The sequence below is a fragment of the Carcharhinus amblyrhynchos genome, chromosome 17, assembly GCF_965287045.1.
Source record: "Carcharhinus amblyrhynchos chromosome 17, sCarAmb.v2.hapA, whole genome shotgun sequence".
Taxonomy (NCBI): domain Eukaryota; kingdom Metazoa; phylum Chordata; class Chondrichthyes; order Carcharhiniformes; family Carcharhinidae; genus Carcharhinus; species Carcharhinus amblyrhynchos.
The window spans coordinates 33,457,943-33,475,407 of record NC_137340.1 but is presented as its reverse complement, the minus strand read 5'-3'; the positions used below and the strand labels follow the sequence as shown (position 1 = coordinate 33,475,407).

At 42.5% G+C, this 17,465-nt stretch overlaps 1 protein-coding gene across 1 annotated transcript in view; it reads right to left on the bottom strand.

The window, feature by feature from the left end:
• The window catches only part of LOC145354574 (EF-hand calcium-binding domain-containing protein 6-like), a 37,095-nt gene continuing 19,630 nt past the window's right edge, over window positions 1-17,465 (bottom strand). Inside the window, exons 8-14 of the mRNA XM_080206038.1 lie at window positions 16,158-16,268; window positions 11,756-11,858; window positions 10,814-10,938; window positions 10,453-10,696; window positions 5,087-5,256; window positions 2,943-3,108; window positions 1-262 (exon numbers count right to left, since the gene is read on the bottom strand). Coding sequence (XP_080062164.1) covers window positions 44-262; window positions 2,943-3,108; window positions 5,087-5,256; window positions 10,453-10,696; window positions 10,814-10,938; window positions 11,756-11,858; window positions 16,158-16,268 — 1,138 coding nt within the window. The 3' untranslated portion in view covers window positions 1-43. The remainder of the gene's footprint in view (window positions 263-2,942; window positions 3,109-5,086; window positions 5,257-10,452; window positions 10,697-10,813; window positions 10,939-11,755; window positions 11,859-16,157; window positions 16,269-17,465) is intronic.

Below are 17,465 nucleotides of genomic sequence, written 5' to 3'. Positions count from 1 at the left end.
AGAAATTAACAAATCCGTAGAAACTGAATAAAACAAGTGATATTCATGGAGCCTTGAAGATTTTGTTGATAATATTTGAATATTTGATTTTGCCCTCCATGTTTTCGTCATATATTGACATCATATGATAAATTTCATCTTCATCCAAGACTATATTACAGAGTCGAAGAACAGATCGAAATTCGGGCAAGGTGAGAAATCCAGTACTGGTACAATCCAGTTTTTTACACACTCTTTCCAGGGTTTTCCAGTTGCCAGCCAGCTACAGGAGGGAGAAGAACAGGACAATGGAATCTTAGAATTGGACATTGCATTCACTTCAGTATCTATAACCAGATCCTGCAAAATCAGCGACTTTTGAAATACGTTAGCATGTTACCCTCACATTTTATAACTGAATATATCAATACCTTGAAGCTGAAGAAGGGTCAGACCAAAAATTTTAACCTGTTTTTTTAAATCACAAATGATAATTGACCATCCATGAATGCTTTTCTCCTGATCTCCAAGATTTGTAATTTTCCTTCTAATTTCTACAATGGTACCTTTATATTTTTACCTGATTAGTAGTGCTAAACATCTACAAAAGCATAAGATCATTGCAGCTTCAGTTTAATGTAACAGTGAACTAATTCCTTTTTAAAGCTAATTTCAAGTAACCATTGGTTATGTAGGTGCGTGCAATCTGTATTGAAACTTGTGAAGATCAGGCAGGTTGCAGATTCAATTATCGTTTTACACCGAGTTGTCAGATTTGAGCTCGGCAGGAGAGAAAGGAAAGCAATTGGCTTCTGCTTTTGCAGAACCAAAATCTCTTGAATCACAATTCAGCAACACCCAACAATGTATTTTAATGGCTGTCAGGTGAAAACAGGCATTGTCAGCTGTCCATCCCTCTATCTCGCTCTCTTTCTCATGGTCAATAAACCTGCCAATGTTAAGAATAACCATTCAGACAAAGTACTGCAAATGTCTAAGCCATCCATAGAACAACGGCAACACAGTGCTACAGTGATTAACACTGCTGTCTCACAGCGCCTGGGACCAGGGTTTGATTCCCAGCTTGGGTCACCATCTGTGCAGAGTCTGCACATCCCCGGGTCTGCATGGGTTTTCTCCCACAGCCCGAATGACATGCTGATTAGGTGCATCAGCCGTGCTAAATTCTTTTTCAGTTTACCCAAACAGGCACCGGAGTGTGGTGACTGGGGGATTTTCATAGTAACTTCATTACACTATTAATGTAAGCCCACTTGTGACACTGGTAAATAAACTTTACACCCTACAATGCAGCATTACATTCAGCGGAGAAGTATCAGTAACTATAGAAAATTCTGTAAAAAGCAATTAATAATTTATAAAAAGAAGCCGATGCTTGAAAGGAGTAAAGGATTCTTAAGTCACTTCCTTTACAGTGCTCACTAGGACATTACACTGCCACCTTTAAGATATAACAGACTTTTTACAACTGTGGGCATTACAGATAAGGGCAGCATTTGTTGACCATCCCTAACTACCCTTGAATTGAATGACTTGCTAGGGCATTTCTGAAACCAGTTAAGAATCAATTCCTTTGCTGTGGATCTGGATTCACATGCAGGCCAGATCTCCATCCCTAAGAGGGACAAATCAAATGGGGTTTTGTGACAACTGATGATAGTTTCATGGTCACTATTACTGAGTCTAACTTTACGTTCCAGATTTCATTAACTGAATTCAAATTCAAGTGACTGCCATGGTGGGATTTGAACCCACCATGTCTGCACAGCATTAGCCTGAGTCATTGGATTATTATTTTGTGACATTACCACTATCCCACCATTACCTCATTTAATGGACAAAAAGGGATACTCAGGTAGTTTCACTAATTTTTACAACCTATCGATCACATATGTTTTTACAGCTAAGTAAGAATTCCAAATTGCCCTCAATGTCACAGATTAAGGAATAGAAATTAAACCAGCAAGGGAAGTGGCTTGATTCTGCCACTCATCTGTTCCTCCAATTTTCATCATATTTTTCAGATTGGATACACACTGAATTTACAGTTGCAATTGTGAAGAACTATCCTGCATCTTTCTATTTTATGAAATGAAAAATTAGGGGCTAGAAACACACCATGGGCAATGGCACACAACCATAGTGCCTACATAGCGCCTGATACTTAATTCCACCGACTATCCAAAATTAATTTCTAGAGTCTATCATAGAATCCCTACCATAGAAAAAAAGGCCATTTGGCCCATTGAGTCTGCACCGACAACAATCCCACCCAGGCCCTATCCCCACAAGCCCAAGTATTTACACTGCTAACCCCCCAACACCAATGGTCAATTTAGCATGGCCAATTAATCTAACCCACGCCTCTTTGGAGTGTGGGAGGAAACTGCGGCACCCAGATGAAACTCATGCAGACAACATGCAAACTCCACATTCGGCCCATCGAGTCTGCACCAACCACAATCCCACCCAGGCCTTATTCCCATTACCCCTCATATTTACACCTACTAATCCCCCTGACACTAGGGTTAATTTATCATGGCTAATCAACCTAATCCACACATCTATGGATTGCGAGAAGAAACTGGAACACCCAGGGGAAACCTAAGCAGACACGGGGAGAATGTGCAAACTTCACGCAGACAGTGACCCGAGGTCAGAATTGAACCTGGGTCCCTAGTGTTATGAGGCAGTAGTGCTAACCACTGTGCCACCCTAACCCTCGGTCTGTCTCAAAAAGATGATCAGACTAACGAACCGGCTGTGATATGATTCTTGTATTTGGACTGTCGTTCAGTGCTCTCTACAATTTAATAAATAAATCTTCAACTCGAAGCAGATTGCAACATGAACCTGCCACATGCTGTCAATCTATTACAAATACTTGGCTTGTCACAAGGTGAAATACAAGATTGACTGCTAAGTCTGTGCAAATTTATTACCTTTCTTCGAAGCTTCTCAGTGATAGTGTTCAGACCTTTATGCATGGATTCTGTGTACATTGTGAACTCTGGCTGTTGTTGTTTTTGGTTTGGAGATTTCAAATTGTTAAACCTGACTGATCTCCTTCGGTCTTCAAACGGCTGAAGAAACTCCAGATAAGAAATCCTAAACAGTATGTATATAATTATTTCAAAGAAAAATCAACTCTAAATTATACCAATGCACAAACTTCAATTATATTTGTGACTAAGATCTGAAATTGAGACTGTTTCACTGAAGCTTGAAAAAGCTACAAAATTATATAACACAATTAATTGAAGTTGCAGTGATTTATTCAATAGTGCTGGTTCTGTGACCAATTAACTATCAATTATTTTTTCAAAACTTAATTTTTGATCATTGTAGTGCATGAAGGAATGCTGAGAACTGCATACGGCAGCTGTAAAAAATAACCCACAGTCCAAAGATATGTAGATTAGGTGGATTGACCATGTTACATTGCCCCTTAATGTCCCAAGGTTTGTAGGTTACATGGTTTAGCCATGGTGGATTGTGGTGTTACAGGGATAGGGTAGAGCAGAGGGCTTGGGTAAGATATCCTGTCAGGGAGTCGGGGCAGACTCGATAGGCTGAACAGTCTCTTCTGCACTGTAGAGATGCTATGATTTAAGACTGGTGAGATGTGCTGAGCGATTGGGCTAACCATCGGATCTGTCTGACCTCCCCCCTCCATTTGTCCTGACAAAAGGTAGCTTTGGCTTACACTGACAACAACTAATGCTAAGACCGCATTCCCAGTTCTCTCCGACACCTTCCGCCATATAAGGTGATCTTTAATTAAGAGCAACAGGGGCTGCTCCTGATGCTTGATCCTTGCAATGGTTTCTCTTCCCACACCATTACCTCCGCTGTCCCCCGGGATCTACCATTGACCCCCTTCCTATTTCACATGTTGTCCCTCAGCGACATTATCCAAAAGCGTAACATTCAATTTCACACGTACACTGATGATAGCCAGCGCTACCTCACTGTAACGGTACTCGATCTCTCCACCCTTGATAAATCATCCAACTGCTTGTCCATCATCCAATACTGGATGTGTAGAAAGTTATTCCATTTAAACATCTGAAAGGCTGAAGCTATTGTTTTCAGTCTCTGCTCAAAGCTTGGTTCCCTTTCATATTTTGCTCCTGTAAACTCTCTGGAAATGTTTTCTTACATTGACCAGAATTCTCTGATCTCACCCTGGGACTAGGATTCTCTGGTCCCTCTGCAATGAATGGAGAATTGGCTGAGCACCAAATTCTCTGTGCTACTGGTAGTGGGACTTGTGAGACTGGAGGATTCCCGCCATTAACGGTGCTACATGATTTATGCCATGTTCATAGATCACGGGATCCCTAAAGTGCAGAAGGAGGACATTTGGTCCATCGAGTGTGCACCAACCAGAATCCCACCCAGGCCCTATTCCCATAACCCCTCTTATTTACCCTGCCAAAATTACTCTGACACTAGGGTCAATTTAACATGGCCAATCAACCTAACCCGCACATCTTTGGAATGTGGGAAGGAACTGGAGCACCGGGAGGAAACCCATGCAGACATGGGGAGATTCCACACAGACAGTGACCTGAGGCCAAAATTGAACCCAGGTCCCTGGTGCTGTGACGCAGTAGTACTAACCACTGTGCCACCGTGCTGCCAGTTGCTGTAATGTCTCAAAATTGCCTGAATTGCATTTTTTTAGAACAGTTTACCACTAATAAGAATACTGACATGTCATCCTTCTGTCTCTGTTTTTATCTGTTTGCCCCCCTCTCCCCGCTTTACATCAACACATGGCAAGCACCAGTATCATGTCCCTCCCCGTGAAGAAATGGCCAAATTCTGCAGACGAATTGGATTCTCCTCCCCATCAATAAATAAAAGGTCATAAGTTAGATGTGTGAATTTGTGCCTGTGAACTCACATCCCACTGCTCCATGAAAAATACATTGATGACTCCAAGCTATTCCCTAATACTAATATGCTTAGGTATACTTTTGTGGATCCTCATTCATCTCTGTATCAATGCAATCAAGATGGAATGGTGCAATCTGAGGAGGAAATCGTTTCGAAACCAGACAACTGGGCACAAACTAACCGGTTCTTTCCATGGTCAAACTTGTTGGCGATTGTCTCACAGGTCTGGTCATTCAGTGCCTCGCAAAGGTCCATCAGGGTGTCTCTGAACTCTTCTTTAGTAACAAAACCAGTATTAAACTGATCCAACTCACGAAAGCTTGCCCAGAGGTCATCCAGCAAGAGCCGAACCTATGATAAGATGGTAATTGATAAGATTAGAAATCGGGAGAGGGCGAGTAGGTTTGCTGCACAAAGAATCTCTCGAGTGTGAATGGAAGTCAGATTGGGCAGTGGCTGTATTGTGTTTATTAAAAGGATTGTGAGTCTCTTTTTGGCTTCTGTCTATTTTTATCTATCTACTTGTAATCAAAATCAAATCACTTCAGTGATTTTACTGAGAAGTTTTAGACTCCTAATGTCCAACTTGCCAACCAGCTTGTGTTATAAACCTGTTGTGAATCAGCTGAAGCTAAAACAATTACAATTGCAGTGTGATTTTGTATCATTGTGAAGTCTACTTAAGAGGATTTAACACCGAACTTGTTCTATAGGAGAGCGCTTAAAAATCTGCATTATATTCTCATGTATTAGTTATTTTAGCTCCACAATGACTTACGTCTCAAAACACCCATGGACTCTTCCCATTGATCCACTCGGGCCACTAAGCTAACAACAGTGGGCTATATTTAGTAGGTGATAGGAACTTTTACAGAGAATGTCCAGAGATTTAGGAGAATGTTGACAGGAATGGAGAACTTTGGCCATGAGGAAAGAGGCTGAAGTTGGTTTCTTTGGAACTTGGAGGAAATTTAACTGAGGTATATAGGGACAGCATGGTGGCACAGTGGTTAGCACTGCTGTCTCATAGCACCAGGGACCCAGGTTCGATTCTGACCTTGGGTTACTGCCTGTGTGGAGTTTGCACATTCTCCTTGTGTCTGCGTGGGTTTCCCCAGGTGCTCCAGTTTCCTCCCACAGTCCAGAGATGTGCAGGTTAGTTTGATTGGCCGTGATAAATTGCCCCTTAGTATCGGGGTAGTAGCAGGGTTGATACATGGGATTACAGGGATAGGGCCTGGGAGGATTATTGTCAGTGCAGGCTCAATGGGTCAAATGGCCTCCTTCTGCACTGTAAGGATTCTGTAATATAAAATTATGAGCGGCTCAGATCAGGGTTCTACTTCCATTAGCACAGGGGTCAATTACTAGGGGGCACATTTGTAATTGGTAGAAGGATTCAAGAGGGGTTCAGGAGAAGTATTTTACCATGAGGGTGGTGGGATCTGGAACTCACTGCCTGAAAAAGTGACAAGAGGCAGAAGTTCTCATTGCATTTAAAAAACACTTGGATAAGCACTTGAGGTGTTGTAACTACAGGGCGATCAGCCAATAGCTGGAATTTCGAGTTAAATGGTAGTTTATATATTCAACTAGCACACACAGAATAGTATGATTGACTTCCCTCTCTGTGCTGTAATTTTCTATGATTCTATAAATATATTCAAAGTACATTATTCTATTATATAATCACAACAAATAATCATATACTATGTGAGCTGATTTATCTTATATACAGTAGGATTTTAAGCTTGTAATTCACTTAGCCAAGGCCATCTGAAGAACCACACTATCATTAGCTATTCATTTCAAAAACCGGAAAGACAGAACTAAGCAAATTCTTATAACATTTCTTGACATATTTATCAACACGTTAAACAACACGGCATGATATCTTTCACCACCACACCAAATGGAGCACAAAGCTAGCAGCAAGTGACTTCAAAGCTCACAGGTCAGATGAAGCTCATGGATGGTAAGGACTCTCAGGGTGAGTTCATGATCAACCAAGCTGTTCAATTATTTCTGACGCTGATTCTTACTTCCAGTCATTCAAAATTCTATACATTTCTACAGTGAGTATGTCATTGATACCAATTCTGAATGGAAACACCGCAGGGAATAGAGCTGGTTTTCAATAAAGTCTGAGATCGTTGAATCATAGAATCATAGAAACCCTACAGTACAGAAAGAGGCCATTCGGCCCATCGAGTCTGCACTAACCACAATCCCACCCAGGCCCTACCCCTAAATTCCAACATATTTACCCACTAATCCCTCTAACCTATGTATCACAGGACACTAAGGGAATTTTTAGCGTGACCAATCAACCTAACCCGCACATCTTTGGACTGTGGGAGAACAAAGAACAAAGAACAAAGAACAAAATCAGCCCGAGAAACAGGCCTTTCGGCCCAACGAGCCCGCGCCGCCATCTCAACACCACCAGTCCACCTCTCTACCCACGACCCCTGTCTAATGTTTTATGGCCATCCAGATTGAGGGAAACTGATTTAGGGACAATTTATTCCTGCCAATCAGCCTAACAGCACATCTCTGGGGTGTGGGAGGAAACCGGAGCACCCGGAAAAAACCCACGCAAGCACGGGGAGAATGCGCAAACTCCCACAGACACCGGCCCAAATCCATGTGTCTGCACAGCAATCAGCGATAGTCACTGAGCTGTTGTCTTGCCCAGTATCTGGTCCAGTTTAGGCACACACTAACAACATGAAGCACTAGGCCAATCTTGAACAACCAAGAGCAGCCCCAGTACAACCCATCGCGTGTATGCCCCTCGTTGGACACGAGGTGGACCAACTTAAAACCTGTGAATGAAAAGAGAAAAAACATTATTATCATACTATACCCATTTACATTACCAGGGACGCCCCAACGCTAATGACCCTTATTTAAAAGGATCTCCTATATCCACCCATCTCCAACTCAGTCATGTGCCTGTCTAAGTTACTTTTAAAGGACTCTAGCGTGTTTGCCTCCACCACCTTACTTGGGAGGAAACCGAAGCACCCGGAGGAAACCCACGTAGACACAAGGAGAATGTGCAAACTCTACACAGACAGTGACCCAAGCCAGGGAATCGAACCCAGGTCCCTGGATCTGTAAAGCAGCAGTGCTAACCACTGTGCCAACGTAGTGCCTTCACGCACTAACTGACTCAAGAACAGTTTCTTCCCTGCTGCCATCAGACTTTTCAATGGACCTATTATACATTAAGTTGATCTTTCTCTTCACCCAACTGTAACTACAACACTATATTCTGCATTCTGCCCTGGCCTTCACCCCTTTATAGTCTATGAATGGCATGCTTTGTCTGTATACTTTTCGCTGTATCTCAATACGTGTGACAATAATAAATCAAATCAAAAACAATAAAATTAGGGTACATCACCCTGTCTTGTGCTATATCTATTTTGTCTTATCTCTTATGCTGAATCTCAGTATGAGAGGTATGGACAGGGTGTGTAAGGAGCACCTGTTCTCCTTGGTTGAAGGGTCAATCATGAGGTGGGGCACAGTTTTAGGTAAGAGGCAGGAAATTCAGAAGGGATTTGAGAAAAAACATTTACACTCAGAGGGTGATGTGAATCTAGGATGCACTGCCTGGGAAGGTAGTCGAGGCTGGAAACCTTTAAAACATATTTGGATGAGCACTTGAAACATACAATATTCAAGGATATGGGAAAAATGTGAGTAGAGAGACTTTAGTTGGCGATATTGTCGACGCAGACTCGATGGGCCAAAGGGCCTTTTCTGCACTGTATGACTCTATGGGCAGAAATTTCCCGCCCGCCATGGGAATCGCAGTTGGTGATTTGATGTATTATTGTCACATTTCTTAACCTACAGTGAAAAGTATTATTTCTTGCGTGCTATACAGACAAAGTATACTGTTCATAGAGAAGGAAACAAGAGAGTGTGGAATGTAAGGCTCGATTTTACTATTGTGTTGTGCCCATTTCCGGGTGCGAAAACTTGGTAAAGTTGGGCGTGGGGCGAACAGCATGATCTGCGCCGCAGATTCCCACTTTACCAAGGCCCGAAAATGGCCATGATCGGAACTACGCCCGAAGTGGGCGCGACATCAATTTAAATGCATTTCCCCCTTTACCATCGCTTTAGCCAGTGCAGATTCGGTGCAAAACAGACATGCTCAGCAAAGATCGGTTTCCGGGGCTCCAGCTTCTGAAGAGATAAGTTCAGAGTCTCTGACTTAGATTGGTAGTGGTGGGGGATTGGTGAGGATCAATCTCTGGTGGAGGGGTGGGAATGAGGGGGGCCAATCCTTCTCTGGTGGGGGCGTCGGGGGAGGGGTGGGGGGAGGAGGAGGATGTGGGTCAGGTGATCTCTGGTGGGGGGGAGGAGGGAAGGAGGCCTGATCATCCGATCATCTTCTGGTGAAGGGAGGCAGGGGAGGAGGGAGGCTCGATCATTCTCTGGTGTTGGGGGTGGGGAGGAGGAGGGCCAGATCGCTGTCTTGTTGGAAGGGGGGATGGGGAGGGGAGGCCAGATCATTTTCTGGTGGTGGGAAGTGGAGAAGGAGGGAAGTTCGATCATTTTCTGGTTCGGGGGGGAAGCCAGATGGTTCTCTGATGGACGGGGGAGAAGAGGGAGGCCCAGATGGATGTTTGGTGGGGGGGTGGGGAGTAAGGAAGGGGTCCGCTGCCACTCTGCGGACGATCGGTGGGGGAAATGGGGTCGCGATAGGTCTGGATAGCATGGGGAGGTGGGTGAATAAGGGGATCAGTTATGTTGTGGGAGTGGGGTGATATCTGTGGGGACCATCGCTCCTGCTTTTTGCTCCCCAGGCCACTTTTTCTGCTTTTTACAATGTGAGAGGGACGTGTGTTTCAAATTTTTTTTACTGTGCATGTGCAGTTGACTGGAGCAGCAGTGTTTTGGGTGCAATAAGTCCCACCCACAGCATGATTCAAATTCGCTACTTTTTTTCAGGCTGAGTGCATATGGGGGTGCCTGGGAATAGGTTTCCAAGTCGGATCTGAATGCGCCCAGATTCAGCACTTAGAATGAAAATAGTGAAAAGACCCCAGTAATATTACAGTCATAGCTAGGGTAGAGAAAGATCAACTTAATATAAGGTAAATCCACTCAAAAGTCTGACAGTAGCAGGGAAAAAGTTGTTCTTGCGTCGCTTGGTATATGACCTCAGACCTTTGTATCTTTTTCCCAAAGGAAGAAGTTGGAAGAGAGAATGTCCAGGGTGCGTGGGGTCCTTGATTATTCTGGCTGCTTTGCCAAGGCAGCAGGAAGGATAGACAGAGTCAATGGATGGGAAGCTGGTTTGCATAATGGATTGGGCTACATTCACGACAGGTGGATCACGGATCATGCAAATATCCATTGAGCTGGGTGGGATTTTCCAACAGTCAGAAAATCCCACCCTCTGACTCTAAGTGGAATCTAAATAAATACTGAACACAATGGTAAATAAAAATGCTGCACACAGATTTATCACAAACAACTAATATAATATACATCAATTTCATAACTGAAATATTACTCCACCTTAGCTTGTAGATTATCCTCAATGATCTCTGTGTCACAGTTTAGCTTTCTCGATCGGATTAGAAAGTCACTGTCCCCTTTAACTGGTGGACATATTTTAGCATTTGGGAAACAAGCTGACTTGGGTGAGAATCCAAAGTGTCGAACAAATTCATAGAAATCCAAAGTGTTGTCCTGACTGGTAATTAAGGTGTTCCACAGCTTCCTGACTTCATGTCTGGTGATTGGTGGCTGGATGTCAAACCTGTGCAAAACAAAGTAAACACTGTGAACAAGGTAAAAAGGGGGGAATAACTGTTGCCACTATGAAATTGCAATCCCATTAACTTTAATAGGAAACGCAGGAAAACATTTCCTTAACTGCTTCAACATCTGGTACATTGACTCAGGCGAAAATCGTCTGGTGTTCATTTTATCCAGCTTATTAAAGCTTTGTTCCACCATTTGGTATTGTTGCTTCACAAGATCCTGTATAATACTGGAGATCTAGATGGAAGAAGTGATGGTGAAATGTTAGAATTTGAGTTATTTCACATGCTCTTTTCATACTCTGCCAGAATCAACTTCCATTGAAAAGCATGGGTTCTATTATTGACAGTCATTCAGTGCTGAAGCCAATTTTTACTTGGAAATAATCACAAAGTGAAGCACGATAGGAATATACCTATTACCTTGACTCACCCCCTCTGCCAGATGTATTCTTTTATATGTGTTCAAGTAACCAATCAATATTATCTGGTTGTATATATTAACATCAATCAATACAATTAGCAGCCTGAACTTGTAGTGATCCAGTCATTAAAATTATACCTAAACATTGAGGTTGACATTGTCATAGGAAAAGCACCCACCTAGCATTAGGGCATGCATCAGAAATGAGAGAGTTTATTAGCAATGCATACTCAAGATTTCTCAGTGAAGCTGAGAAGGTTGTCAGATTAGAATAGCTATCAATATTTGGCTTAACTTCATCTTGTTAACTCTCTCCAATAACTCTCCACAATCGAGTTAATTTTCTGAAGGCACATTCCTACTACACAGCTTCATTCACCAGAAGTCCTTGCTGGGAAATGGTGAGCTCACCCCCTGCAATCTCCCACCCATTAATAGCTTATGGACCTTATTTAACCAATAAAAGAACTTGGATATTGGATCTACTGGATGGCCTACCATTCATAATAAATATGGCAAATAAGATCTCACTCTACCCAAGTCCTCCTGTCTGAAAAAGGTAATAACAAAACTGGTACAGCGCATCAAATACAAACATTTCAAATCAAAAACAGTAGCTCTAAATCTTTACCTGATCAGTTGTTCTTCCTAAGCCTTGCTCTTTGTACGTTGAATGTTCACTGCTGAGGTTTGTCATCACAGACTTGTCACACAAAAGACTCTTTGCACCTTTACTATCAAGCAATCAAGATAAATGTCACTTAGCACTTGATCTGTTACTGCATTTTAAATATTAGTGATAAATAAGAACTAGGAGCAGGAGTAGGCCTTTTGGCACCTCAAGCCTGCTCCACCATTCAATAAGATCATGGCTGATCTCTTCGTGGACTCAGCCACCTCCCTCCTCCCGCCCACTCACCATAACCCTTAATTCCTTTACTGTTCAAAAATTTATGTATCTTTGCCTTAAAAACATTCAACGAGGTAGCCTCAGCTGCTTCACTAGGCAGGCAATTCCCTCTGGGTGAAGAAATTTCTCCTCAACTCAGACCTAAATCTGCTCCCCTTTATTTTGAGGCTATGCACCCCCCCTCCCCCAGTTCTGGTTCTACCTACCAGTGGAAAAAACCTCCCTGCTTCTATCTTACCCAATCTCTTCATAATTTTATACATTTCTATAAAGGGTCCCCCTTCATTCTTCTAAAGTCTAATGAGTATAGACCCCAGTCTATTCTGTCTCTCCTTGTAATCCAACCCTCTCAACTCCAGAATCAACCTAGTGAATCTCCTCTGCACCCCCGCCAATGCCAGTATGTTATTTTACAAGTAAGAAGTCCAAAACTGCCATCAGTGCCCCAGGTACAGCCTCACCAGCACCTTATACAGCTGCAACATAACCTTGCTGTTTTTAAACTCTATCCCTCTAGCAATGAAGGACAAAATTCCATTTGCCTTCTCAATTACCTGTGCACCTACAAACCAACCTTTTGTGATTCATGCACAAGGACACCCAGGTCCCTCTGCACAGCAGCATGCTGCAATTTTTTACTATTTAAATAATCCATAATTAAATACAGGGTGTTCTTTTTTACTAATTTCAGAATCAAAAATATTACTGTTTATCATTTTCTCCCTATCAGTGGTTATCCTTTCCTGAGACCTTCTGGTGAAACAGTCCCAATGGCGTCAGTTGCTTTTGCAAAGACTAAAGTTGATACTAGCTGTCAGTAGGGGGCATCTGAACCTCATATTCACACTACTGTACTTGCTTCAAAGATTGCTGAATTGGGAAATTGCTCAGGAATGGGAAACCTTACTAATTTTCCACATTTAACCCAATTAAATATATTATATATATTCAGATACTTAATTGTCATGGTGCTATTTTGCCATTAGTGGGGTACTATTGACAGTTTAGTATGTAAAATGAGCCAGGACTCAACATTCCATGCAAAATTATATTCTGTCTTGCAGGGGTTCCCAAATCATAGATTGTGACTCCAGTGGGGCTGTAAAATGTTACAAGATAAAAGTTATTAGTAATACTACTAAACTATTTTTAGATAGCACTACCTTGCTTACAATTCTGCTCCTTAATTCTCAATATCATCTAAGATAAGAAGGTAAGCTCCAAATCAGTAATTAGCTGTGATATTAAAATTGTGAAATTTTTCCTTCTCATTTACAAGTCACGCTATCAATTTTATAGAACATAGCTCTTTTTTCAACAGAATAGGGGCAGGGCTCCTCATCTGTACAGCTGTAGGATAAAATGTTCTGTACTAGTAGAAATTTGAAACCAGCTAATTGCTGAAAAAAATGTTCTACCATGATGAGTTTGACACACAACATGAAAAGAATGAGTACGTCAGACTCCATCCAAAGAAGGTCATTTGCACTTACCAAGCCAAATGCCACACCATTGTCCTTCAGACATTTACCACTGTGTGTGACATATTTTAAGACATTTTGTATGAGATGTGGTCATTAAGCATGTCATTCTCTAGCTATATCATTTTGCATTCATGTAATAATACTTCTAATATTTATGACTATATCAACTTTATAAAATATGGGGTTAATGCCTTGGATTTCTGTATTAAAATGCAGTTAATCTGCAATAAGAACATAAGAACATAAGAAATAGGAGCAGGAGTAGGCCATCCAGCCCTTCGAGCCTGCCCTGCCATTCAATAAGATCATGGCTGATCTGTTGCTGCTCAGTTCCACTTTCCCGCCCTCTCCCCATAACCCTTAATCCCCTCTCCTATCAAAAACCCATCAACCCGCGTCTTAAAAATATTTAGCGCGGCAGCCTCCACCACTTCAACGGGCAGAGAATTCCAGAGATTCACCACCCTTTGAGTGAAGAAGTTCCTCCTCAACTCCGATCTAAACCGCCCCCCTTTTATCTTGAGGCTGTGCCCCCTAATCCTATTGTCTTTTTTGAGCGGGAAGAGTCTTTCCATAAGATGAATAATAAGGCACCATACAGAATGAGTGCTAATTTAATTTTTTTTGCCAATTACAGATTGGATGATAGCTACTTCGATCCAACATATTACAAAATAATAATCCTCAAATCCAATGTCTATACAGGAATTACACTTAATGTAAAACTTTCAAGTTGTTATGTTTTGTTAGGAAGAGAGAACCACTATGATTTTGTGGTAAGAATGACAGTAAGGCTAACAGAGCTCACCATTATTGTGAAGTAAATTGGAAAACAATTTCTGGTGCCTACGCATGCACAGTTAAACACAGAAATCTGGAGGTTGCAGTCAGAGACACCCCAATCCTACATAAGCAGCACTACACTGGTGCCTCATCAATAGACATGGTGTTGAAACCTATGTAGGGACATCACGTAGCAGCTAATAACCACTAAACACCCAAGACAGTTTTGGGGTTGGTGTATTCAGGTATAAGTGAGTTTTTACTGACACCACAAGTTTTATTATCACCAAATAATCTCCCTGGCACTGAAATTTCAATTTTAGAAGTATGGAGTCTCTTGCCCTCAGGTTTTAATTATTATTGAAGAAATAATGAAAATTAAAAATTGAAAATGTTTTTACTCTCTTGGTCTGTAATCATACCTCTTTCTCTGATCCTGTCTTTCTTTCTGCAAAGTTTTTGGGCATCTTTAAACATACTGAATGGTAAGTGTCATTCTGTGGCCATTGAAGGCAGAATCAGGCTAGTTGGATGATCAGCCATGATCATAATGAATGGCGGAGCAGGCTCAATGGGCCGAATGACCTCCTCACGTTCCTATTTTCTATGATCAGAAAATTCAAATGACTATATTTACCTCCATTTACTGAAGCAGCTCTAGTGAATGAAAAGGCAACTTTATGTCATTACTGTGTTCGCCAATCTCTTAGAATGCACATAGAGCATAGAACACTACAGCACAAACAGGCCCTTCGGCCTACAAGTTGCGCCGATCACATCAACACCTACCAATCCACAGACCTATCTATAACCCCCAATCCCATTAAATCCTATATACTCATCCAGAAGTCTTTTAAAAGACCCCAGCGAGTTCGCCTCCACCACCACTGACGGCAGCCGATTCCATTCACTCACCACCCTCTGAGTGAAAAACTTACCCCTAACATCTCCTCTGTACTTGCTTCCCTGCACCTTAAATCTGTGTCCTCTCATAGCGACCATTTCAACCCGGGGAAATAGCCTCTGAGAATCCACCTTATCTATTCCTCTCAACATTTTATAAGCCTCTATCAGGTCGCCTCTCAACCTTCGTCTCTCCAGGGAGAAGAGACCTAGCTCCCTCAACCTATCTTCATAAGGCATGCCTCCCAATCCAGGCAACATCCTTGTAAATCTCCTCTGCGCCCTTTCAATAGCCTCTACGTCCTTTCTATAGTGAGGCGACCAGAACTGCGCACATTACTCCAAGTGGGGCCTGACAAGGGACTTATAAAGTTGCAGCATTACCTCCTGACTCCTAAACTCAATCCCTCGATTAATGAAGGCCAGTACACCATACGCCTTCTTGACCACATCCTCCACCTGCAAGGCCGATTTAAGAGTCCTGTGGACCCGGACCCCAAGATCCTTCTGCTCTTCAACACTGCTAAGACTCCTGCTCTTGATAGTGTACTCATTCATCCCATTGGTCCTGCCAAAATGGACCACTACACATTTATTCGCGTTGAAGTTCATCTGCCACTTCTCCGCCCAGTCTTGCATCCTATTTATGTCCTGCTGCAACAAGACACATCTACATACCTATCCAACTGCAGAGATGTTAAGCATCTCCATTAACAAGGAAAACATCTACTTAGTGAATATTCATATATGTGGTGGCAATAAATTTTATAAAAGTCAGTTAATGTTCTTTTCTCTTTATACAACCTTGCCAATTCAGAGTTAGGCAAGTCTTTGTGGAAGAATTGATCAGTAACTGTCAGCAGCCACATTATCTGAAGGTGTTTGTTCTCTACGATCAGGAACCCTCAGTCTCACGTTGGAATGTGCCTGGCCTAGAATAAAGAAACACTTACCAGCTGTCAAATATAGACATGAATTCAAGGTATTTTACATTGCCTTCAGCATCAAGTGGTATCCGATCCTTCAGGTAATTCACTTCTTCATCAGACATGTTAATGCCAAACCTTGCAGGATAAACAAACACAAAATCAGAAAACAATGGTAGCCCTGCAATATTAAACACAAAGTGCAACTTACCCGCCTGCTCACCATAACCCATAATTCCTTTACTGTTCAAAAATCTATCCATCTTTGCCTTAAAAACATTCAATGAGGTGGCCTCAACTCCTTCATTGGCAGGGAATTCCACAGATTCACTACCTTTTGGGTGAAGAAGTTCTTCCTCAACTCATTCCAACATCTGTTCCCCCCTATTTTGAGGCCATGCCCCTTGTTTCTGCCAGTAGAAACAACCTTCCTGCTTCTATCTTATCTATTCCCTTCATAATCATATATGTTTCTATAAGATCTCCTTCATTCTTCTAAATTCCAATGAGTATATTCTCAGTCTACTCAGTCTCTCAACAATTCACCTCCAAACCGACTGGCCTATCAATGTTACATCTGTCCCTTAAGGGGAAGGGAATCAGGGATAGAGGTTTGTTGATTGCTTGGACCTCTGGCCTTCACACTCATTTCTAATTGGGGTCTTTGAGAGCAACAGTGTTAGAAACCCGCCTTTTACAGCATCACCAGTTTAGGATCCCAAAGATCTAATCCTTGAACCTCCCCACCCTTGACCCCTTACTGTTATGTGGAATCAAGTGAACCCCTCTAACTATGGTGAGTCCAAAGGTAAGTGGTTTTAATGGGACCTTGAGTGATTCACTCAACAAGCAATTTCTCTTTGTTTCATGGGCTAACTGGCAGATGTGCGAGTTTAGTAAAATGTATTTCTGGCACTCAGCCTAGTCAGGGGATATATGCCAGTGATGGAGTACGAGGCCTAATCCCACCCAAAAGCCTTGCATCAGAGTGCTGAGGCTGCCAGTGCGCATGTGTCGATCTCCCAGTATATCTTCCACCCTCCCCCCCACATGCAGAATCTGCCTTTCCCCCATCTCTCTCCATACCATGGTCTGCCTCAGCCACCATCTGGCTTTGCTCATCAGGCCCCGATCCCTTGGTACTGCCAGAATGCCAGGCTGATACTGCCAGGTTGGCACTGCCCATGGAACAATCCCCTGTTCCTGACCTCCCAGTGGCCCTCAATGGCCTCTGGTCGCCAGTAAGGCTATCACACCTGGTCCCCGTTGCTGGGGACTGTACATGATCCCTGCTGGGGTGGACATCCACCAATGGAGTTAGAAACTTGAGTAAGT